General features: G+C 30.1%; 1 protein-coding gene across 1 annotated transcript in view; it reads right to left on the minus strand.

Moving 5' to 3' along the window:
* LOC119602152 (hybrid signal transduction histidine kinase M) overlaps positions 1–24,190 on the minus strand; it is a 38,552-nt gene that overhangs the window by 10,071 nt on the left and 4,291 nt on the right. The window contains exon 3 of the mRNA XM_037953511.1: positions 3,875–4,071. Within this exon, the coding sequence (XP_037809439.1) occupies positions 3,875–4,071 (197 nt within the window). The remainder of the gene's footprint in view (positions 1–3,874; positions 4,072–24,190) is intronic.

The raw sequence follows: 24,190 nt of genomic DNA on the forward strand, positions 1-24,190 counted from the left end.
GAATCTGCGATAATCAGAACGTTTTTATGGCTAAATTATGAGAGTTAATGACTTAAATATTTCTCCAATTTATTAATTTATACATTTTTACTAAAACACTTGAGAAAAGTTCTTAAAATTTTAAAATTTGTTTAACAAAAGTTTTAAGAAACTAAAATAGGAATTTTAGATTAAAAAAAAAATCCAAATTTCTCATAGTTTAAGTGGTTTCAAATTTCTGGGAGCATGGAGCAGGGTTTAATAATACCCAATTCAACTCAAATGTTCAGTATGAAGCTTTGTCTTAGGTGTAAGAATATGTATTTCTAGCCGGGCTTCTCCAAATTTTAAAAAATACAAACAGAATAAATCACTCTTTCATACATTTCAAATACAACTCCTAACATTTATCACAATAAAGAGATATGCCAATAGTCTAGCACAGTTCTAACTAAAACACAAATTGTAAATTAGGGCAAAAAAGAAGAAACCAACAAAATATTATGATGTAAAACCTAATGTGTCTAACTAACTAATTGAATATGTATGAAGCTGGACAAAAAATATCAAGAGAAAAACCTAAAATGCATAAACTTTGAAAAAAATTACAGCTTTAGGCAACAGTATGTTACAATAGTATTTGCCAAAACGAAATTTCTAACTAAAATAAGGACATGGACTGCTTGCTTGCCCGGCTACTACCAAGTAAGTAAGTATTTGTCGACTATTCAACTCTTATTTGTGATTTCATATGGTTTTTACATCACACAGAAATTACACATGTAGAAATAATTTACATAGTTTACACAGATATAGATACACAGATATAAACACACAGATATATAGATACATATACACATACTGAGTGGTGGAGTAGTGATTTTATAAACAACAACACAATTTGTGTTGCTCATTCTTTGGTAATTAATCATTTTACAAAACAAGAATGTATGTGTGTGCACATAATTTATGCACAAAAGCTAAAGAGAGTAATACAGAGATAGACCGAGAGAGATTGTGTCTTGCTCATCATAAACGTAAATTACATATATTGCGTAAAAAACAACATTAAATTACATGCCAGTAAATGTACATTTTATCATATTTTACACACAGTAGTTTGTAAATGATTTAAATAGACACAAGTGTCCTTCTGTCTGTCTGTCCATTTGCAAGGATGGACAGACATATAGAAATTTGCAACAGCTTTTTCAAATACACAGACACTTGTCGCTCAGCAACAATAACAACAACAGTTGTTGGTTGTTGTTCATTCATCTAACCATCCATCCATCCATACATCTATCCTTACACTCATTTAGAGTCCTTCATTCATTTACTAAATGTGAACTTATGCTAATGCTGGACTATTCAAGTGTGAGTTCATGTTTCTCTCTTAGTTTTTTTGTGCTGTAATTTATAATACATAGAGTGTAGCATAGCATTTAGGCGTCAATTGGTAATTTGTATTGTTTTTTTCTTTGTGTGTCAGCATTTGCTGTGTGTTTATTAAATTCATCAAATAGAAAAATGATTAAATATTAGTTCAGTTGTCAAAATTTTTTTTCTTATGCATAAAGGGGGGAGTTGAGAAATGTCATTAGCAGTTTTTGTTAAAGGTTTCTTGGATTAAGAGTAACATTTGTTTGTAATAAAAAAACTGTTATAAATTTTTTAAGAAATTGTGAAAGTTTTAAATACGAATTGAATTTGCTGTTGTTTATAGTTATGGTCCTTCGAACGAGTTATGTCTAACAGGAATTGAGGGAAGTACAAAGGGTATGTCTGATCATTTGCTTATGACCTTGGACTTCGGAGTAACACCTTCAATAATAAGTCCTAGTAGGGATGATTATTGGTTGGATCCGAGGTACTGTTTGAGGGGTATGTCTTCTTTACTGATGGAATCTGGCACAGGGACCGGGATTTATCTGGTAGATGGCATAAAAGTGTCTTATAGACTTCCGGATGAATGTAGCGTCTTTCAGGCGGAGATCCTGACAATATGGAAATTCGTGGACATTATTAGGACACACATTTCTAGGTGGTCGGAAGCAAAGATTTATGTTGATAGTCAGGCAGCTTTTAAAGCTTTGCAGTGTAAAACGTTACATTCTAACTTGGTAAATAGCTGCAAAAGGGACCTGGAGGGGTTAGTCAGCCTACACACAGTAAGGCTGTGTTGGGTACCAGGACACTGTGACGTACAGGGTCATGAGATCGCAGATATTCTATTACTATGGACTAATCTCCAAAATACTCAAAAACTCCACCAACCGATCCTGGCACAGTAGGCTGTATTGCAGGAGTTCTAAGACATTATGGCCGAAGTTAAATCAAAAAGCAAACAGAGTACTATTAGGACTAGACAGGAAGATTATTAGGATTTTAGTAGGGGTAATAACCAGGCACTGCTCAGTTGGAGCCTTTAGGGGTAATATGGTCGATAACATACAGGATTTTTGCAGGTCGTGTGAGGACGAATAGGAACTGGAAATAGTAGAGCATATTTTATGCTACTGTCCCAGAATACAGAGTTTGAGACTGGACTGGCTAGGCAAAGATTCCACTATGAACTAGGAGATGTAGCAGGGTGTAACTTAGACTACATTCTGGGCTTTATCAGGGGAATACTTTGGTTATTCAGATAACGGACAATTAGGGGAATCCCTTCCATGCCCACTCTTTTCCTTTAATCTTTCTTCCTTGTTCTTTATTAAAGGGAATCACAATGGACCTTTGTGTCTCCGAGTTGATGTATACCTTGGTATAAAACCCTTTTAAACTAAACTATGGTCTTTCAAACCCAATTGACTTAATAAAAGAAAATAAAAGTCATATTTTGCTCTCTTGCGTTACCAAATTTTGTAATATTTTAAGGTCCTTCGAAATCAGTTAAGGTATTTCATTAAAAAGTATTAAAAACCAAAAAATTGTTATACATTTTCATGAAATTATGAATGTTTTAAATATGAATTGAATTTCCTATTAAACACAATTATTCTTGCTAACTTTTATAGTCAAAGTTATGGTCCTTCGCACCCGTTTGACATAATTGATGGAGAAATATAAAGACAAACATGTTTTTAACATCACATTGTAACTATATACATCCCGATTTTTATAAATTGTAAGAATTTTAGAAATGGTCCTTCGAACATTAAATTTGGATTAAATAACCGAGACCATTTCAAGGTGTTAAAGAAAATCTAGAATAAGTTCATTTAAAGTATTCCAGAAAATATATAGTCATTCATTTTCCCGCCATTTCTAATAACTAAATTTACCTTAAACTAATTTATTCAAATTGTCCTCTCCTCAACGCGTTACAAGTACAATATAACAGCTAATGAAAGGATTACAACTAATTTAAATGAGGGTTTAGGCCGCAAGCTCCAATCCCACTGAAAAACAAGAACACCGCATAACAAACCATACCAACGCCAAGGTAACAAAACAACAACAACAAATGACAACAACTAAATCCCCCACATGAGACACGCAATGTTCTTTTTGGATTTAATACAGCGTGGATTTTATTTAACACCACAGCAGCACGTGCGTGCCTGATGATTACAATAAGGCGGTTGGATTTGTAAAACATTTTCAATGACTTTTGTTTAGAGGGTGTTTTCAATGCAGGAAAAAAGGATCTATTACTTACAAATTATTGTACAAATTTGTTGACAAAAGGATTTGTGTTTTTTTTTGTCAAACGATAACAATTTAAAATATTGGGATTTTTAAAAAATTTAAAAAAATGTAAAGTCTATTTCTTTGTAATCCTAGGCACACTTTTAGCTTAAAGGTTTTAGTGTTTTTGAAAACTCATAAAAATGTTAATTTTTTTTAGATTTAAAAAAAGATAATTTTATTTTCCTGTTAGATAACTTACCTTAACTTGTGATTCAGTCATTCCTAAGGCATACGCTAGTTTAGCTCTTTCTGGTCCAGCCAGATATTTGGTCTGTTCGAAGGTTTTTTCCAAGGCAAAGATCTGTTGACCACTAAATGTTGGGCGGGTGTGTTTTTTCTTACCATCCTTATCATTGGATGAATGATGCTGGTGTGATTGTGATAGATTGGCGGTCACTGGAAGAGAAATTTGAAAGAAAATTTGTTAATAAAATTATAATTATATAATTATATATTCCCCTAAAAGTCATAGGATTTCCGATAATATCCAATTAGATGAGCTTATGAATGTATGATCTACGATCACATCAAATATATCATTGAGATCAATATCAGAATTTCCCAAACAGAGTCCTCATTAGCAAGAAACAGTTTGAGATTGATCGGTTACAAAAGGGCAAGGGACACCACAGAAGGGATCAATATCAGAAAAGATACCAATTAGACAAGTTTATGAATGTATATAACAGTTATACGATCATATCAAATAGAATATATATCATATCAGAATTTTTCCATCATAGAGCCATCATTAGCAAGTTAAACGGCAATGCAATTAAGAAGAGCGTACCCGTATCCTCTAACAAATATGTGTGTTATTGCCTAATGACTTGGATAGACGTTCGGCATTCTCGGACCAGTTTAGATGTGTTGTACATTCCAATCCAATTCTAATAGAGTTAGAATAAATATGGCACCCACAGCCCTTAATATATTAACCGACAGCCAGAAGGCAATTAGCGCGATATCAGGTGGTAAGTTTTACATCATATGGCTACCTGGCTACTCGGAAGTAGTCGGGAAGGTAGCTAGCTCGAGGCAGTTAACCTGACAAACGCAAAATCATTTGACGCAACAAAAGCTGAGTTAAAAGTAAGGATGAGAGAAATCCCATAAGGCCTCTTGGAATAATGAACAGTGGTTAGAACCACAAAGATCCTACGCGGTGACTCTGATGAGAGCAAGACGAAAAATCTTCTCAAAATAAGCAAATCTGAAGTTAGTATGATGGTACGTATTCTGAGTGGACACACAGGATTACGAGCACATCTTTGCAAAATTATACGTGCGGATTCAGACGAATGTAGAGCAACTCTGGAGCACTTTCTTTGCCACGGTCAAACATTCGTCGAAGTTAGATCCAAGTATCTCGGAAGTGATGTTATTCCGGATATAACATTTCTGACTAACACTGATTGGAAGATACTTAGGAATTACGTCCAGGAAATTCAGTTTCTGAACATTGAAAAATAATACATTCAGTGAAAAGGAGCGCACAACAGCCCATATAGTGGCCTAGGTGTATTTCTTGGATTTGATTACCGAGAGCGTCCTCATGTTTTCTCACCCATACGAGTGTAATCAGCGAATTGTAGGAGTCCGTAGCTCTCCGAGAAACATGTTTGCTTTATATGAGCTTAAGTAGTTTTAAAATTAAGAGAACTCTTTGTCTATCTCCGCTTAAAAGGTGCTAAAGGTTCGCTTATGCTATTATGTAAAATAATGTAAAATATGAAAAATCGAACGATTACATAACTTTATTCATGAAATCCGTTATATCATTTGAAAGTTCCATCTTTTGACTTTAAATATCTGTTATATATTCCTCCTTCTTGGTGATATCTTCATCTAAAGCTTGAAACAATTGTAAATTGACAAACATGTATAGTAATTTTTAGAGTTAACTTAAGATTAAGTTATCTCTAAGAAGAAAGAAGATATAAGGAAGGTTAAAGTCATATTTTAAAGTCGACAGATGGGACTTTCAGGGGATGTAACAAATTTTATAATTAAAAGTGTTTTAGAGTTGTTATAGCGTCTCAAATATGGCCAAATTTTTGGTCACATTATCACAAAAACCTTATGTTTCGACTGGACTCAAAGTATAATTATAAGAAATATGTAATAAAAATATATGACAAAGTAATCATTTCTTTGTCATGTTCCAAAAATTTATCACAAAATAAAACATTTCTTTGTCTTTTTCCAAATTTCATAATGCCTTTGCCGATATAATAATATAACTTTTGATTGCTGTTTAAATTAAATCAATTTTTAATGATTTTTAAATCAAATAATTTGCATAAAACAAAAAAAAATATTGACACATTGTCACAAAGAGCAGCAGCAGCCAGTGAGGGGGGACATATAAAAAAAAATTGGTCATAAATTTTGAAACAATGGACACAAATGTCAGGCATTGCCAATATAAAAATAACAACAAATAATTAAAATGGCATAATTAAATAACAAATAATATTAAGCCTTAATTGCTGAAACTGTAACAGCAAATAATAAAATATATATTGTATGTAATAAACACCCACACATGTACATTTTCTTTCGGCAAAATTGCCAAGCATAAATTTATGTTTTATATAATGATTATTTGGGGGACAAATTAAAATAATAAAATGAAATTAAACCAAAACTAATTGACCACAAATTAATTTATGTAAAAATCTACATACTGAAAGCAGGCCCCAAACATAAACTAATTAAATTCCGGGGCTTATTAAGCAGGGAAAAGGAAGATTATATTATGAACACAATAATAATGACCTGTATGGAGAAATAAGGCAACGAAACCATGCAAATCAATTAAAATACACCAAGTGTTAGTGGAATCATGTTGAAAAACCTTTAGCAGACCATTTAAACAGTTACTCACACCATTTAGACACAAAAAATTCTAGCCAACAACACTTAAGAGCCCTATATCAAGCCAATAAAAGACCATTTGTATAAACAAAACGCCCCCGTAGGAAATGAATGCTTAACTGCAGGCAACACAATTTCCTCTCTTTCTCCCCTTACTAGGTTTTTTTCTGGGTTTATTTATTAGTAACGGTTATTTAAAGCCACAACCTAGAACAGCAACATCCTGTAAAACTTATTACGTTTGTGTATGAGTGTGTGTGTGTAAGAGAGAGTTGTTTTACCACAAATTTTTAACGATGAGTGAGCAATTAATGTCACCCCATTATTAAAATGAAGGACCCTTAATTATATTTAAAATAATTTTATTAAAATCAAGCTTTTTTATCACTTGATAGCTAACTGTTGTTCTCTTTTACTTTGAAGGCAAAAGGTAATTTTCCAAAAATTTTGTCCTCAACTATGTAGTCAACAGTTTTCAAGGCATTTATAAACTCTTACAAAAAAATGTGTTTACGGCCATTTAACCATTATGGATTTTATGTTTTCGTTGTTGTTGTTGTTACTTTTGTATATATAGGTGGTGGTATGAATTATTAAGGGTTGTTTTTGCGCTTTTTTTAAACGTTGCCTTCAAACATTTTTGGCCCATTGTAATATTGTTTTACATTGAAGTCCCTTAATGACTCTTTGGTTGTTGGAATTTTGAAGGTTTTGTTGGGTTTTTATACAAATTTTATATAAAATATTAATTTAAAATTGTTGTTTGTATATTAAAATAATAGGTTTATGTTTTAAGGTTTTTTTTCGGTGTTTTTATTAAGTAGGTTAGTGGATCATATACATATTTGTATTTAAAGAACTTTTTAGACTTTATGAAGAATTAAATATTTAAACGAATTTAAAAACTAGACTTAATTAAGTCGAGAAAGAGTTTTAAAAATGTTCACTTTGTGCTGATGTTTGTAGCACTTGATAATATTGGTCCTACACCTTCCTTAATGTATACCAACCGGCTTAGAATCAATTTTAAAGTTAATTCAATGAAATTTGTTACGTGATATTCTATTGTCCCAGGGACGAAGCCTATTTGAAATAGTTAGGATCGGTACATTACCTAGTTTACCTAGTCCCCATACAATTGAACCCTCGAATTGGACTTGTAAACCTTGTAATCAAACTACAGGTTGCAATTTTAAAGATAATGAAATGAAATTTGGTACATGATCTGCTATTGTCCCAGTCTATTGAAAATGGTTAAGATCGGTTCATTATATCACCTACGACATACGACTGAACATCCCTAATAGGAGTTTTGAGTTCATAATTATATATTTCATATTTCGACAAAAAGCTGTACAACTTAATTTTATAATTGCCTTGATGACCCTGCCGATCCTCAAAGACCCCTTCCTTCAGACCCAATTTTCAGAAAAGTACTTTTTCATCAATAAATTGCTTATTAGGTATTTAACTGATATGCTTTATTGTGAAAAATAAATTACATTTTATTCTCTTAACTGGTCGGCTACGCTCGACTATAATTTCAGGTTGTCTAACATGTGGTTAATTGCAGAAGAGTTTCGACAGTCATAATGGTCCCAATTAAGCTTGAGAATCTATTAGTTTTACTTGAATATTAGTATTTTATCAATTGACATGTAAAAGGAGCTATAGTGAATCATGATTATATTGATTTTAAGCAATATAGGGGGAAAATCCATATTTATTAAGTGTTTCTAAATTATCTAGAAATAAATCATTTTAATTTATATCAAAAAATATGAGAATTGATTTAGTAACACTTCAAAATATTGTTCGTTGATCCACAAAATTATGTATTAGATCTAGCCATGTCCATTCTAGCCATGTCCATTGATTTGATGAGATCACGATAGGCTGCAAACGGAAACAGCTAGCGGTGTAAAATTTTCCACAAATAAGTATTCCTTGTTGATAAGGTTATGGTACCAGAGTCTTTAGTGGGAATTGAACCTACAAACTCGGTAATTGAAAATAATATATTTTTTAAGTTTTTGGTAACGTTCCATTTCTTCCCATTTTTTTTATTAATTTTATTTTTAACAACTAAATTTTGTTTTTATGTCTCTCAATTTCAAGCCAATTAAACAATTTTATTTTAATTTCTCATGCTCATTTGAAATTGACAACATCCTTAAAAACAAGGACATGTTTTAATTGCTTTTCTTGTCTCTTGATCAAATTAAATACCCAGAACAAATCTATTTAGTGAAAGCTCCACAAACCCCAAAACACTATAGTAAAAAAGAAAGAAAGAAAGAAAAAAAAAACAGTTGACACCATCATTAAACTTAATGAAGACAAGCATTAACAACAAAAGCACACAAAAAAGTAACAACAAAATTATTGCCTGAAAGGACCGTCAGACTAGTACTGGTTTTTACACTTAGACTGAAAACGTTTGTTTGGTTTTTATGGGAAACTTACAAGTACGTAAAAAAAACTACACTTCAACTTGTACTAATCAGTAGATGAGGCGGCTCAAAGCTTAAAGCAACAACCACAAAAACATAACCAATCCTGGTAAGTTTTGCTTAATGAAAGAGCACGTCCTTCTTTTTACAAATGTGTGCGTGTGCGTGTGTGTATGATACTCTTATTATGGTCTCTGCTACTTAAAGCTTCAAATGTTGGCCATTAATTAAAATTCAAGCAGCATTTTCTGTTTTGTTTGTCTCCCTATTTAGAAAATGTAACCATTGTTTTCTTATTTATGTCTTGTTTTAATTTTGTGTCTACTGTTGCTTATTTTGTTTAGTGTTTTATCCTAGAAATAAGTACCAATTTATGGAGTGTTTGTTATACCCTACACCACTAGAGTGGGGAGGGTATTATGCGTTTGTGCTGATGTTTGTAACACCCAAAAAAATTGGTCCTACAGCCTTAAAGTATACAAATCGGCTCAGAATCACTTTCTGAGCCGATCTGTCTGTCTGTTCGTCTGTCCTTCCTTCCGTCCGTCCGTCCATCCGTCTGTGTGTCCATGTAAACCTTGTACGTATTCTACAGGTCGCAATTTTCAAGATAATTTGATGAAATTTTGCACATACTCTTCTTATGAAAATGTTTAAAATCGGTCCAAAATTTCGTATAGCCCTCATATAACCGTACCCCCCAAAATAAGACTTTTGAGCTCATAAATATGCTAAATGTTCTTGTATCACAAAATTGGCAAAACTTAGTTTCTTAATGAAAGTGCTGATTTTCCTAATGGTCGGCCCTCATTTGACACTATCCCCCATACAAAGTCCCCTTCAAAAAATAACATGATGGGCAAAATTCACTTATAAACACTAATATTACGATGATCTGCATGAATAACTTTAATGTAGACATAAAACCCTCTACCAAAATTAATAAGGATAGGGCCATATTAACCACCAGCCTCCGTATAATCCCAATCAATTTTTTGTCAACAACAAATTGTTAAAATTTTTTTGAATTAAGGTAAAAACGAACCTAAATACTTTATTATTAAAAAATAATCAACATTTATAACATAATAATCACTGGTGTAGGGTAACATATGGTCGGCCATGTCTGACTATAAATTCTTACTTGTTTTTTTTTTTTTTTTGTACAATTTCATAGACTTTTAAGCATATAATCACGGTTGTAAACTACAATAACAAACGCATTGATAGGGATTCTAGTTAGTTTTTGAGATTTTATTAGGGGGGTTTTCTTATAAACATTTTATTGAGCAAGTTTGCAGTATTTGGATTGGGAAAAGTGCTTCTTTTATTTATAATTTTTTCTTTTTCATTTAAAATTATAAATGCCAATCATTTTTGAATCCACCATTAAAAGCATTTACATCATTTTCACCTACACAATCCTGAGATTAATCACAAATATTTATCAAATCAATAAAAATATAAACAAATACTTAACGGCAACCCATAATCATACAACAAATCCGCCTCTAAAAACGCCTTATTTGCACCCTCTTTTTTTAAGGAAAAATTTTTTTGAAAAATATATGACAATGAGCTGTGTTAAGTCATTATTAACACGAAGTTTCATCAATACTGTCATGCAGCCCGTAAAATTATAACAAACAGCATACAAATACTGCCTACGTTAATACTAATCCTAAAGAAAACGTTCGAAATGGATGGACCCTTAGGACTATAACTTTTTGGTGTTGTGTGCAGTAAAAAATGGAAATAAGAAAAATGGCTTTTTATTATGCAGCTGAGGTCTTGAGCAAATAATTTTGTATTTGTTTTTTTTTTGCACAGTTATCCCAAAAAAAAGTAAAAGGTAATAATGACACTGACAACTTCTAAACCCAGCAAACATTTTAACAAATGTGTGTTTATTTTATTAAAGGTTTTGCTGCTACACTCTCCCTCTCTCTCTCTTTCTCCCTCTAAATAAAGCCCTTGATTATAAATAATATCTACTTATTTGCCTTTGATTCTATTGTTTTGTAGAGAAATTTATTTTTGCTGGCATCAACAGTAGCAATAGCCAAAGTCTGTGTTTGCATTATTAGCATTATTAATGCTATATATAGCAGCAGCAGCAACAGCAGCAGTTGTCTCTAATCGCTTAAGTCACCCTGTTTATTAGTGTATAAATATTGCCTTCATATAATTGCCATAAAAATAAAATTTTTGTTTATGCTATTTTATCCTTGTTACTGTTTAGTTGTTGTTGTTGTTATTTTTATGCTGTCATTACTGCATAAAATATCCTGACAATTGAATACGTGTTATTTTTATTTAAGGGATTGATTATTTATCTTCTTTTTATCATTATATAATTTATTCTCTTTTTTTCTTCATCTCTAACACATGATATTTTTTTGTTTTGAAGACAAAAAAATAATGAAAAAAATTTGTCATGCCATTAATTTCATAATCCTGTCAAAATAAATGCACATTTAATCAGGCTTATCAATACTAAATATGGACAATAATTCCTATGAGGTGAATATATCTCAACAATCAACACTTCTCTTATAAGGTAAGAGAAATACTTTAAGATAAATTTTAAGATACATTTTAACCGAAAAGAGTTTCGCTTGGAGGAAGACTAAAGGAAAAACTGCGTTTTATTCCGCTTTAGTAAGATTTTTTAAAATAGTACTAAAATACTACTAATTTTTTAATGTGTTAAATGCAATTGTTTTGTTATATTTCTTGATTTTCTTTAATTAAAATAAAATTTCATTGACTTTAGGCATTTTTTGTAAAAGGCACTAAAATACTATTACATATTTTGCAAAATCATCAGAAATTGTTTTAAGACTTATTGGAGATTTTTCTTATTAAAACTCCTTATTATTCATGTTTAGTAACATTTTTGAAAATAGTACAAAAATACTACTAATTTTAATCGAGTTAAAATCATTATTTTATTATATTTCATGATTTTCTTAAACTAAAATGTTATTTCCTTGACTTTATGCACTTTTTGTAAAAAGTACTGAAAATACTACTATTTTTCAAAATCATCAGAAATCGTTATTAGACATTTTGGAGATTTTTTCTTATTAAAATGTTTACTATTTATCACTTTTAGAGTATTTTTCTCATTAAAACTCCTTTTTATTCAGGTTTAGTAAGATTTTAAAAAATAGTACTAAAATACTACTAATTTTGAAATAAGTTAAAATTATGTATTTTAATATATTTATTGATTTTCTTTAATTAAAATAATATTTCATTGATTTTAGGCACTTTTTGTAAAAAGTTCTAAAAATACTACTATTTTTCAAATCACAGAATTCACTTTTTTATTTTATAGAGATTTTTTTTAAACTGCTCATTGTTTATTACTTTTAAAGAATTTTTCTTATTAAAACTCCTTATTATTCAGGTTTAGTACGATTTTTGAAAATAGTACTAAAATACTACTAATTGTGAAATGAGTTAAAATCACTTATTATATTTATTGATTTTTTTAAACTAAAATGTTATTTTCTTGACTTTAGGCACTTTTTGTAAAAAGTAGTGGAAATAGTACTATTTTTTAAAAAAGCTAACGTCGACTTTTTTATTGTTTTTAAAGATTTTTAATATTAAAACGCATAAAATTTGGATTTAGAAAGGGTTTTGTAAAATAGTACTTTAGGCACTTTTTGTAAAAGTACTAAAACTTTGTCAAAAGAGCTAAAATCGATTTTTTTATTGTTTTTGAAGATTTTTCAAATTAAAATGCATAAAATTTGGTTTTTAAACGTTTTTGAAAAATTGTACTAAAATACTACTATTTTCAAACTGACTTTAAATCGGATTTATTTTATTAAATTTATTGATTTTCTTTGTATAAAAGGCTATTTTATTAGTTTTATGCAATTTTTGGGAAAAGTAGTATATATACTACTAATTTTCAAAAAGAGCTAAAATCGAGTTTTTCACTATTTTTAGAGATTTTTCTTATTAAAATAGCAAAAATTTGGTTTTTGAAACGTTTTTGAAAAAAGGGCTAAAATACTACTATTTTTAAAAACAAGTTGAAATCAGTTTGTTTCAAAATTGTTATGGATTCTTTTAGCTTCAAAAGCTATTTTATAGGTTTTAGGCAATTTGTTAAAATTTTTGCCTAATATTTGGTTTTAATAAAATGTTTTGAAAAAAGTACTTTTATACTACTCTTTTCGAAATAAACTAAAATAATTTTTTATGATATTTTTATAGATTTTCTTAATTTAAAAACCTATTTTAAGGTTTTAAGCACTTTTTGTAAAAGTAGTAGAAATTCTACTATTTTTCAAAAAGAGCTGAAATGAAGTTTTTTACACTTTTTAGAGATTTTTCATAAAAAAAATGCATAAAATTTGGTTTTTGAAGAAATGTACTAAAATACTACTATTTTTAAAAATAAGTTAAAATCAGCTTTTTAAATATATTTATTGATTCCTCTTAGTTTAAAAAGCTATTTAATAGATTTAAGGAACATTTTTCAAAAAGTAGTAAAAATACTACTATTTCTAAATCAGGATTTTTATTGTATTCCAATACTCTTAGCCAAAATCTGTTAAGAATACTTTCACTGACTTTCTAAGGATTTTAAATTGGTAAATTCTGAAACAGTATTAAAAATCCTTACTTTTACTACTACTTTTCTCTTATTGCTCTTAATTATCCCTTACCCCTTTTTTTTAATTAATTGAAATGTCTTTATTACAAAATTTTCATAATTATTGTCCCCCTCCCCCTCCACTTTTTCTTTGCCCATTCCTTTAGAACTCATTAAAATTAATTTTCCCATATGACCCTTTTTATGTGTGTCATAACGCAATTTGTAGATTATTATCAAAATTAATTATTATTATGATAATAAAGTTTTTTTACTTGTTGTAAAATAAAACCCTTTTTTGGCTCTACTAATGACACATTTAGAGCAACAATGTTTTAACGGGAAAAACAATAAAATTTTCTGAATTATACCTTAGAGGATTTGTCAAAAAATATTAATCACAGTATAAGAAAAGTATTAAATATGAGGAACAAAAGAAATAAACTTAATTAAGTTAGAGAAAGGTAACTTTCTAGAGCAGAAAATTTCTCTAAAACAAAAAACAGACTAACATAGTTTAGTTCTAAACAAAAATGTTATAAATTATATGGTTATAGTTTTCCATTTCTGGTTTTATTTTCTTAATTTCAGTTTATATTACCAATACAAATTATTGGTCCTTCCAACCTCTACCACCTTAAGGTATGCTTTACAATTAATACAAATCCACGACGTTAAACTTTTCTCAACAACACAAAACTTTTATTTTATCATCTTGTTTACAATTATAAGCATAATGAAAAGTTTTTAAACGTAAACAAAATGATGTTAAATAATTTAATTATCAAATAATGTTTTAACAAACATAAAACAAACTTAACAAATGGTTTGCAGGACAGCAGAAAGGAAATCACTGTATAATATGCAAAGCTATAGAAAACCCACCACTAAATCATGCTAATGACATTGAGGCACATGTCCCCACTACGAGGCAACAAAACAACAACAACAAAAATTTTTGACATTTATTAATTGTTTATGAATTAATGCTAGACATTAAATTCGTCTTACAGCTGTTAAAAAAGAAAAGTTTTTGAAAAATTATATAAAGCATACTTATAGGGAAAGGGGGAGTAGGCGGAGAGTTAGTGATTAAAATATAAATTTATAGACAAAAATTTTAAAGTTTTTAGAAATATCAACAGGCGAGAATTGTGATTTTTTGCTACAAGTTTTAAAAAGTATTAAAATACTACTATTTTCCATTAAAAAACAATTTTTTGGTATTTTTATAGTATAAAAAGTACTAAAAATACTACTATTTTTCAAATAAGCTGAAATCATATTTTATTTATGTTTTTACAGATTTTTCTTGTTAAACTGGGATTAATTTCAATTTTGTAAGGGTTTTGAAAAAAGTACTAAAATACTACTATTTTTAAAAAAATAAAAAATTCAATTCTTTTATTATTTTATGATTTTTCTCAGATAAAAAAGCTGTTGTATTGATTTCAGGCAATTTTTGAAAAAAAAATTAGTAAAAATACTACTATTTTTGAAAAGAGCTGAAATTAGGAAATTTATTATTTTTAGAAACTACAACAACAACATATAGCTGTTAACTTCCATATAGCACAGTTAACTACTAAAAACAGGGTGAGCTAGATCACGAGCTGGACTATAGGCTAGATCACAAACTGAACTACAGACTAGATCACAAACTAAACTAGAATTGATCACGAGCTAATCTATAGATAAGACCACAAATAATACTAGATCCGGAACTAGACTGAAGAGTAGATCACTAACATATTTATAGACTAGATTACAAACTAAAGTATAGAATAGATCACGTACTAATCTTTAGACTACATCACAAACCAGTTTATAGGCTAGATCGCCAATTAGTATACTGACTAGATCACGAACTAGTATACTAAGTATATTACGAATTGGACTATAGACTAGGCCACAAAGTAGAACTGATCACGAACTATCTATAGATTAGACCATAAACTCTTCTATAGAGTAGATGAGGAACTAGACTGAATAGTAGATCACGAACAAGTCTATATACTGAATTAGGAACTAGTCCATAGAATAGATCACGAGCTAGTCTTTAGACTATATCACAAACTAGTTTATAGGATAGATCACTAATTAGTGTACTCGCTAGATCACTAACTAGTCTACTATATCACGAACTGGACTATAGACTAGACCATAAAGTAGACTATGTAATTGATCACGAACTAGTCTATAGATTAGACCACGAACTATTATATAAACTAGATCAGGAACTAAACTGACATATTTATAGAATAGATTACGAACTAGACTATAGAATAGATCACGACTATTTCACAAACTAGTTTATAGACTAGATCGCGAATTAGTATATTGACTAGATCACAGACTAGTCTACTATATCACGAACTGGACTATAGACTAGGCAACAAAGTAGGCTATAGAACTGATCACGAACTAGCCTGTAGATTAGTCATGAACTATTCTATAGACTAGATCGGGAACTAGACTGAAGAGTAGATCAGAAAAAAGTCTATAGACTAGACTGCGAACTAGTCTATAGAATAGATCACGAACTATTCTTTAGACTATATCACAAACTATTCTTTAGACTATATCACAAACTAGTTTACAGGCTAGATCACGAACATGAACTATTCTATAGATTAGATCAGAAACTAGACTGAAGAGTAGATGACGAACAAGTCTATAGACTACATTACGAACTAGAATATAGAATAGATCAGGAAATAGTCTATATAATCTGTAGATTAGATCACGATTTAGTTTATAGGCTAGATCATGATTTAGTATACTAACTAGCTGAAGAGCTATATACTAAAGTAGTACATCATGATCTAGACAATAGAATTGATCACGACCTAGTCTATAGATTAGATTAGATCAGCAACTAGACTGAAAATTAGATCACGAACATGACTTCCCTTAATTATTCATAAAAATTAGCTGTTAATTTAAAAATCTGTTTAGTTTATTCAAAAATCTTTTCACTATCAAAAATATCTCTATATTTTTAAATATTTAATCATTTAACGGATATCACTAATAAAACTTTATTAAAATTGTTTAATAAAAAACTTGCTAATTTTTATAATATTAACAACTAATATAAAGAAATGTGAAATCATAAAAAAATTTATGATAATTTCAAACGAAAAAAAAAAACAATAGAAATTAAGTTGTATTTTTTTATAACTAAAAATTGTCTGTTAATTATTAAAAATAGTTTATGCAAATAATATTATAACTATTTACTATTAATTTAGCAAACTTTATTATCTTATCATTAATAAATAAAACATGTCAGAGTTTGTTTTTTTTTTTTCTCCTCTGCAACATGGAAGGGGAAATCGTAATTTGCTATGAAATTTTAAATAAACATCATTAAATTTGCAAAAAAAAAAATAACAAAATGAACAATATCAATAACCCCCCCTCCACCAAAGTGGTTTATTTCATATATCAGGTGTCAATAAAAATTGATTTAATTGTCAATGAAACCTTGCACTATATCCCCCCTTAAACTGATTGCAATTGTTAATAAATGCAATTTTTATTAAATCGTCTCCACACGTGTGTATGTGTGTTGATTTGGCAAACAAAAAGGGTTACTTGGTTTGGTTATTAAATGTTGCTTAACTATATGCAGTATCAGACTCATATTTATGCATAAATAAAAAAGTAAATAACAATAAGAACAACAAAATGGTATTTTATATTAAATAAATGCCTGAATAAATACAAATAATGGCAATTTATTGCAAATAATGAACCAATATTTAATGAGACACAAACATAATTAAATTTAATTAAATTTTATTATCACATCAGTTTAATCGAATTTTCAGCAAATGACTGCAAACAACAACAATAATAATAATCAGTTTAATGCTATAGTAGAAAAGCAGTGATGGGCAAAAAATATTCTATTAAATTAAAATCTATATACAACAATTGCATCTGTATAAAGCTCTTTTGTGCTATTTTATAAATTTTATTATATTTGTTGTTTTTGTAGACAGATTTTTATTTTTAATAAATATGTATTTATTAAATTTATTTACATATATTTAATTTCATTTATGATTTATTAAAAAGGACTTGGACATATTTTTTCCATTTATAACCATGATAAATGAATAAATAAATAAATAAGAAATGTATATGTTATAGAGATAATAACAGTTAAGTGCAGATAAATAGCAGGTTTAACAAGTTTACAACTAAGCCATGTGATTGCTAGCTTTACAGGTCTACTGGACATATCTGAACTACACTACTCATGGACTGAACTATTCTATAGACTGGACTACGAACTAATCTGTAGCCTAGAACACGAACTATATCACCAACTGTTCCATGGGATAGATCTCACAACTAGTCTATGGGCTAGTCATGAACTAGTCTATGGACTAGTCTATAGTCTAGATCGCGAACTAGTCTACAGACAAGAGCACGAACTAGTCTATAGACCAGATCACGAACAAGTATATATACCAATAGTCAATAGAGTAGATCACGAACTAGTCAATAGGCTGGATCACGAACTAGTCTATAGACTAGATCACAAACTAGTATATGGATAAGATTACAAACTAGTCTATGGACTAGATCATGAACTAGTCTATGAACTTGATCATAAACTAGTCTAGCCTATAGTCTAGTCTATAGTCTAGTCTGTAGTCTAGTCTATAGTCTAGTCTGTAGTCTAGTCTATAGTCTAGTCTATAGTCTAGTCTATAGTCTAGCCTATAGTCTAGTCTATAGTCTAGTCTATAGTCTTGTCTCTGGAGTAGATCACAAATTAGTCTATAGACTACATCACAAGCTAGACTATACATCTTATTATCCTTATTAACATATTTGCTCTTGTATTCCTATTGCCATAAAGTGCTCTTTTTTTAAACTTTATTAACAAAATAAATCTTAAATATTAAAATAAATTTGAAATGACAAGAATATAAACACACAAAAATATGCATATATGTAAATAAACAGATTGCTAAAAATACACAAATAATAAAATAAAAACTGGAAAAAAATAAATAAAAATGAATCCTTAAACAAAGTAAACGCCATTTTAACGAAATAAACCAAAAACATACAAATATATGTATGTATAAAATACACCGACTGAAAAGCTTTTTAATATGAACCAAAAATAAAGCTTTCTTTGTTATTTAATAATAAAAATGGTAAAAAAAAACCAACAAACAAAGAAACAAATTTTTTAACAAATATATACAAACACAAACACACATACATATACTATGTATACGTATTTATAAGACAACTATACAGATGTTTTTATAAACAACCCCCCCAAATAATACATATCAAACTCCATTTTACACATTTAAACACATGTACTTGTCTGTATATGGCTCCTAAATACATACTGTATATTTCATAAAATCTCTTACTCATTCCTTTAGAATACCCCAAACAGATTTCCTGTTTATGTTGGTGTTAGTCTTGTTGTTAACATGACAAGACTACAGCAGCAACAACATTTTAATAATCATGAACATTTATAAACAAAACGAACCATATGAAAAAAAAATGTACAAGAAAAAAAATATCATGCTCCATTTAAGAATTTATTTGTATCTCCAGACTTCTTTACCACCCCACCCAACACACTTACACATACTTTTACAAAAGGCAAAACAAACCAGTAAGTTTTAGGTTAAAACCTCCCTTTAGCTTGTTGGTTTCCTTCCGTTTACATTTACAGGGTTTGTTGTTGAAGTGTGTGCGTATTTTGTTATAGCAGAGAGTGTAAGAGAGAGAGAATGTTGTTTCTATGCTACACATAATAATGTGGCAACATATTTTTTTATATATTTTTTTGTTACAAAGATCTAGATATTTTTTTTTAAATTTTTTGGGAAAACTTTTGTTGTTGTCTATCACTTTAAGCAAGTTTATTTAGTTTTTCCTTTTAGCTAGACATATTTATATAAAAGAAACATTTGGTGGTTTCTTTTTAAACTTTGTAACGTCAAAAAATCACAAGAAACTTTAAATGTTCAAAAAGTGTGAGGTGTCTAGGTATGTCTCATATTATTATTTATTTTCCGAAAACCTATAATCATATATGGTTTGAGCGTTATTTTATTTTAATATAAATATGTTCCTTACACGGGGAAATTTCTTAAACACACAAACAACAGCAGTTGTTTTGTTTTGAAAATTATGTGAAAAAGATGATAATCTTCTTGCTATAAGAAATATGTTAAATTTATTTGTGTTTTTTTGAGGAAAAATTTAAATTTTATAACTTTATGATTTGATAAAATCTCTCAAAATTGGTAATAAATTCTGTAGCCATAATAGTTGTAATAAAATAAAACGTAGAAAACAAACAAGAATCTAATTTGTCATTTAAGTTTATTTGTTTTAGTTTGATTTTAAATCAGCCACCTTAAATTTTATGGCATTTTTTGTGGTTTCAAAATGGAAACAAACTTAAGAGGAAATTAATAAAAAAAAGTCATTAATAGTTTTGGTAATTAAATTTTGGTGGAGATAACTATTTAAAGTGGACGCCATTTTGTTTTAAAATAAACCTTAGTTGGTCTTTTACAATACAAAATATTAATCAGTTTTCATAAAAAAGCTTTCACTGACGGGAAATTAAGCTCAAAATCACAAACTAGTCTATTGGGTAGATCAGTAATTAGAACTGGGCTGTAGACTAGATCACGAACTACACTATAGAACTGACCATGTCTATAGACTAGATCTCGAACTAGCCTATAGACTAGAACACGAACTAGTCCATGAAAAGATCACGAATTAGTCTATAGACTACATCACGAACTAGCCTATAGACTAGAACACGAACTAGTCTATAGACTAGACCACGAACTGGTCTATAGATTAGTTCATGAACTAATCTATGGATTAGTCTACAGACTAATCCACCAACTGGTGAATAAACTAGATCACGAACTAGTCTATATACTAAAACACGAATTATTCTATAGACTATATCACGAACTAATATATAGACTAGATCACGAACTAGTCTATAGACTACATTAAAAACTAGCATATAGACTATATCATGAACTAATCTATAGGTAGTACACAGACTATAGTCTAGACTAGAACACGAACTAGTCTATAGACTAAAACACGAATTATTCTTTAGACTATATCACGAACTAATCTATAGACTAGATCACGAACTAGTCTATAGACTACATTAAAAGCTAACGAACTAGTCTATATAACATTAAAAACTAGTATATATACTATATCACGAACTAATCTATAGACTATATCACGAACCAGTCTATAGACTATAGTCTAGACTAGAACACGAACTAGTCTATAGACTAAAACACGAATTATTCTTTAGACTATATCACGAACTAGTCTATAGACTAAAACACGAATTATTCTTTAGACTATATCACGAACTAATCTATAGACTAGATCACGAACTAGTCTACAGACTACATTAAAAACTAGCATATAGACTATATCACGAACTAATCTATAGACTATATCACGAACCAGTCTATAGACTATAGTCTAGACTAGAACACGAACTAGTCTATAGACTAAAACACGAATTATTCTTTAGACTATATCACGAACTAATCTATAGACTAGATCACGAACTAGTCTATAGACTACATTAAAAACTAGCATATAGACTATATCACGAACTAATCTATAGACTAGATCACGAACTAGTCTATAGACTAGATCAGGAACTGGTCTATAGACTACATCACGAACTAGCCTATAGTCTAGTCTATAGATTAGATCGTGATATAGTCTATATGCTAGTTTTTAATATAGTCTATAGATTAGTTCATGAAATAATCTATAGATTAGTTCACGAACTAGTCTACAGACTAATCCACCAACTGACACGAAATTAAGCTCAAAAGCTTATGATATTATAACCATAAGAAGTGCGGATCGGTGACAATGTTTAAAACCCACATGTAAGCTTTATAGATTTGTTTTTCGAATGGATATAAAAGTCGAAATTCGGTGAATGTTATCAACTCTTCACCTTCGAGTTAATATCAGTTGCCTAACGTGGGTACTTGTCTTGACGACCTTATCTCCCAGGTCAGATGACAGATTTGGAATACGATTCCGCACGGATCATAAGCATGTCTTGGTGGTCTTATCTCTCAGATCGGGTGGCAATTTCGGAACACGATTCCGAAGGATTTTAAACAAATATATTGGTACTCTATGAATCGAATCTGTTGCCATGGTAATCTCGCTGCGGCATGAAAGTCGAAAATCGGTTCAAATTACTAATATGAACCTGTCCACTTTGCCAGGTCTTATCTCTTCACTCCAAAGACTAGACAACATAATTCTGTGTGATCATAAGCAAGCACTTTGCTCATTCACTCAAGCTATCGGATCTTTTGTCATTGCGGTCCCACTGTTTAATGACAGGCAATGCGAGTAAAAGAAGAAGAAATGCCAGCTATTCATGTCAATAGTGCGGACCACCTTGAGTCCTACATGCCGGATTGTAAACAAGTATTTTGCTTCAGTACAATATGAATTGAATCTGCTGCGGTAATAAATGTCAAAAATCGGTTCAAATTACTAATATAAACTCGTCAACTTTGCGAGGAGAGAACATATTTCTGAGCTATCGAATCTTTTTTCATTACAGTCACGCTGTGCAATGACAGACAATGCGTCAATAGTGCTCATTACCTTGAGAGCAACATGCTATCAGTAAGTCACTATACAACTGTCATACAACAGAAGCAGAACGCCCATCAACTTCAACAACAACTAAGGAACTCTACGTTCAAACAATCCTCGGATCTTTACTTCGGAACGACCTGAGATAGTCAACACATCGACTTCTGTACCAACCGAACGTTTTTTTTGAAGAAAAGAACTATCGACATCAGACGAACTGTTACAACAACTCAATTCTCAAGCATTTCTTAACTTCTGAAGACCGCGCAGCTATAGTTTGAGATGACGCTGTTGATTCAACAATAGCACTTAGAGAGATATTTATTAGTCCGAGGCATGAACTCCATCGAGAAGACATTATTTATCTATTTCAGAAAAGAACTATCGGCAACAAACGAACTATTACAACAACAACTCAATTCGTAAGCATTTCTCAACTTCTTAAGATCGCGCTGATACTCTACTTAGATAACGTTGTTGATTCGACACTAGTACTTAGATACATATATATAAGACCGAGGCATGAACTCCATCAAGAAGACAAGATTTATCTCATTCCCATAGGTCAGGTATGAACAGAGTAATCCCTTATACCCAGATAAGAAAGAGGCAAATATTGATAAAACAAAGGTCATCATAATCCAACAACCAACTCCAAGAAGTCAAGATTTGTTTCCTTCCTATAGGGACACTAACTTCAGCATACATCTACTAAACGAACAGAAACCGTCAAAACTGGGTAAATCCCGCCAAAAAAAGATCATCATAACCTACTTACAACCAGATCTGCAATAACAATGATTTCCTCAATATTCCTGACAGGTTCCAGTGATAGACTTAAGGTTCCGAATAACATAAATTACTTCTAATGTCCGTCTGTCTATACATTTATTGAAATTTTCTGAAGGCCCCCGATATATTCGTAATAAAAACAAGGCATTATTCTGTTAGTATTTCGTACCATCTTCCCTCGATATAATTAATTTTATAACTCAAAATTCATAGACACACTTAATTTATAAAAATAAACAAATATTTGGAAAAAGAAAAACATGATCACAAGTGATTATTTAATGAGCTTAACCAAGACACATCTTCTGGACTCCAACAATCAATTTCTTAAAAGAAAACAAAACACAATTGCAGTGACTTGCAAAAAAATCTGACTTTAAAGCAGATCTCGCTCTCTCTGTTCACATGTTTTAATAAAAATTTAATGAACTAAACATGAAACCAACTGGTTCATTGACAATAAACTACATACTTCACATTTGGGATCAATAACAACGAGATCAGTTCCTACAAACACAACAATAATAAAGTAAATTAATATTTCATATATTTTTTTTTTCATTGTTCATCACGGATGCATCTGTGTCTTTGGGGGTATTATCTTTTTTAAAGACATTAAACACTTGATGAAGAAACCATCAGATGAGGTTTAATTTTCATTTCTTTTATTAAAATTTAATGAGTTTAACATTGATCGGAACTCATCGTTAGGGAGAGATGGGAGAGAGAAAAAAAATAAGGAAATTTTACACTGATCACATTAGCAACAGCTCATCAGCTTAAGGCAAAAAAAAAAACAAAATCAAAATCATTTACAAGATCATTCAAACTCAGATCATTTGGGCAGAGTATGTTAAATGTTAAGAAGATCTTTAAAAGAGTTTCTTAAACAACAGTTTTAAACACATTTCCTTGGTTAATAGTTTAAGAAACTCTGTCTTATAAGACGTAAAAATATAAGTCTGATCAATAATCGCTTGATCATGATCATTAGCAAATCAAAAGAAACAGCGGAATCATCACTTTCATATTGTTACAAAGAAAACATACCAGCAGAGTTTAAAAGACGCAGAAGTCCTCTACA

Source organism: Lucilia sericata, unplaced genomic scaffold (assembly GCF_015586225.1).
Source record: "Lucilia sericata isolate MDLA Ls3-8-SP2 unplaced genomic scaffold, ASM1558622v1 Contig000210F_arrow, whole genome shotgun sequence".
NCBI lineage: Eukaryota > Metazoa > Arthropoda > Insecta > Diptera > Calliphoridae > Lucilia > Lucilia sericata.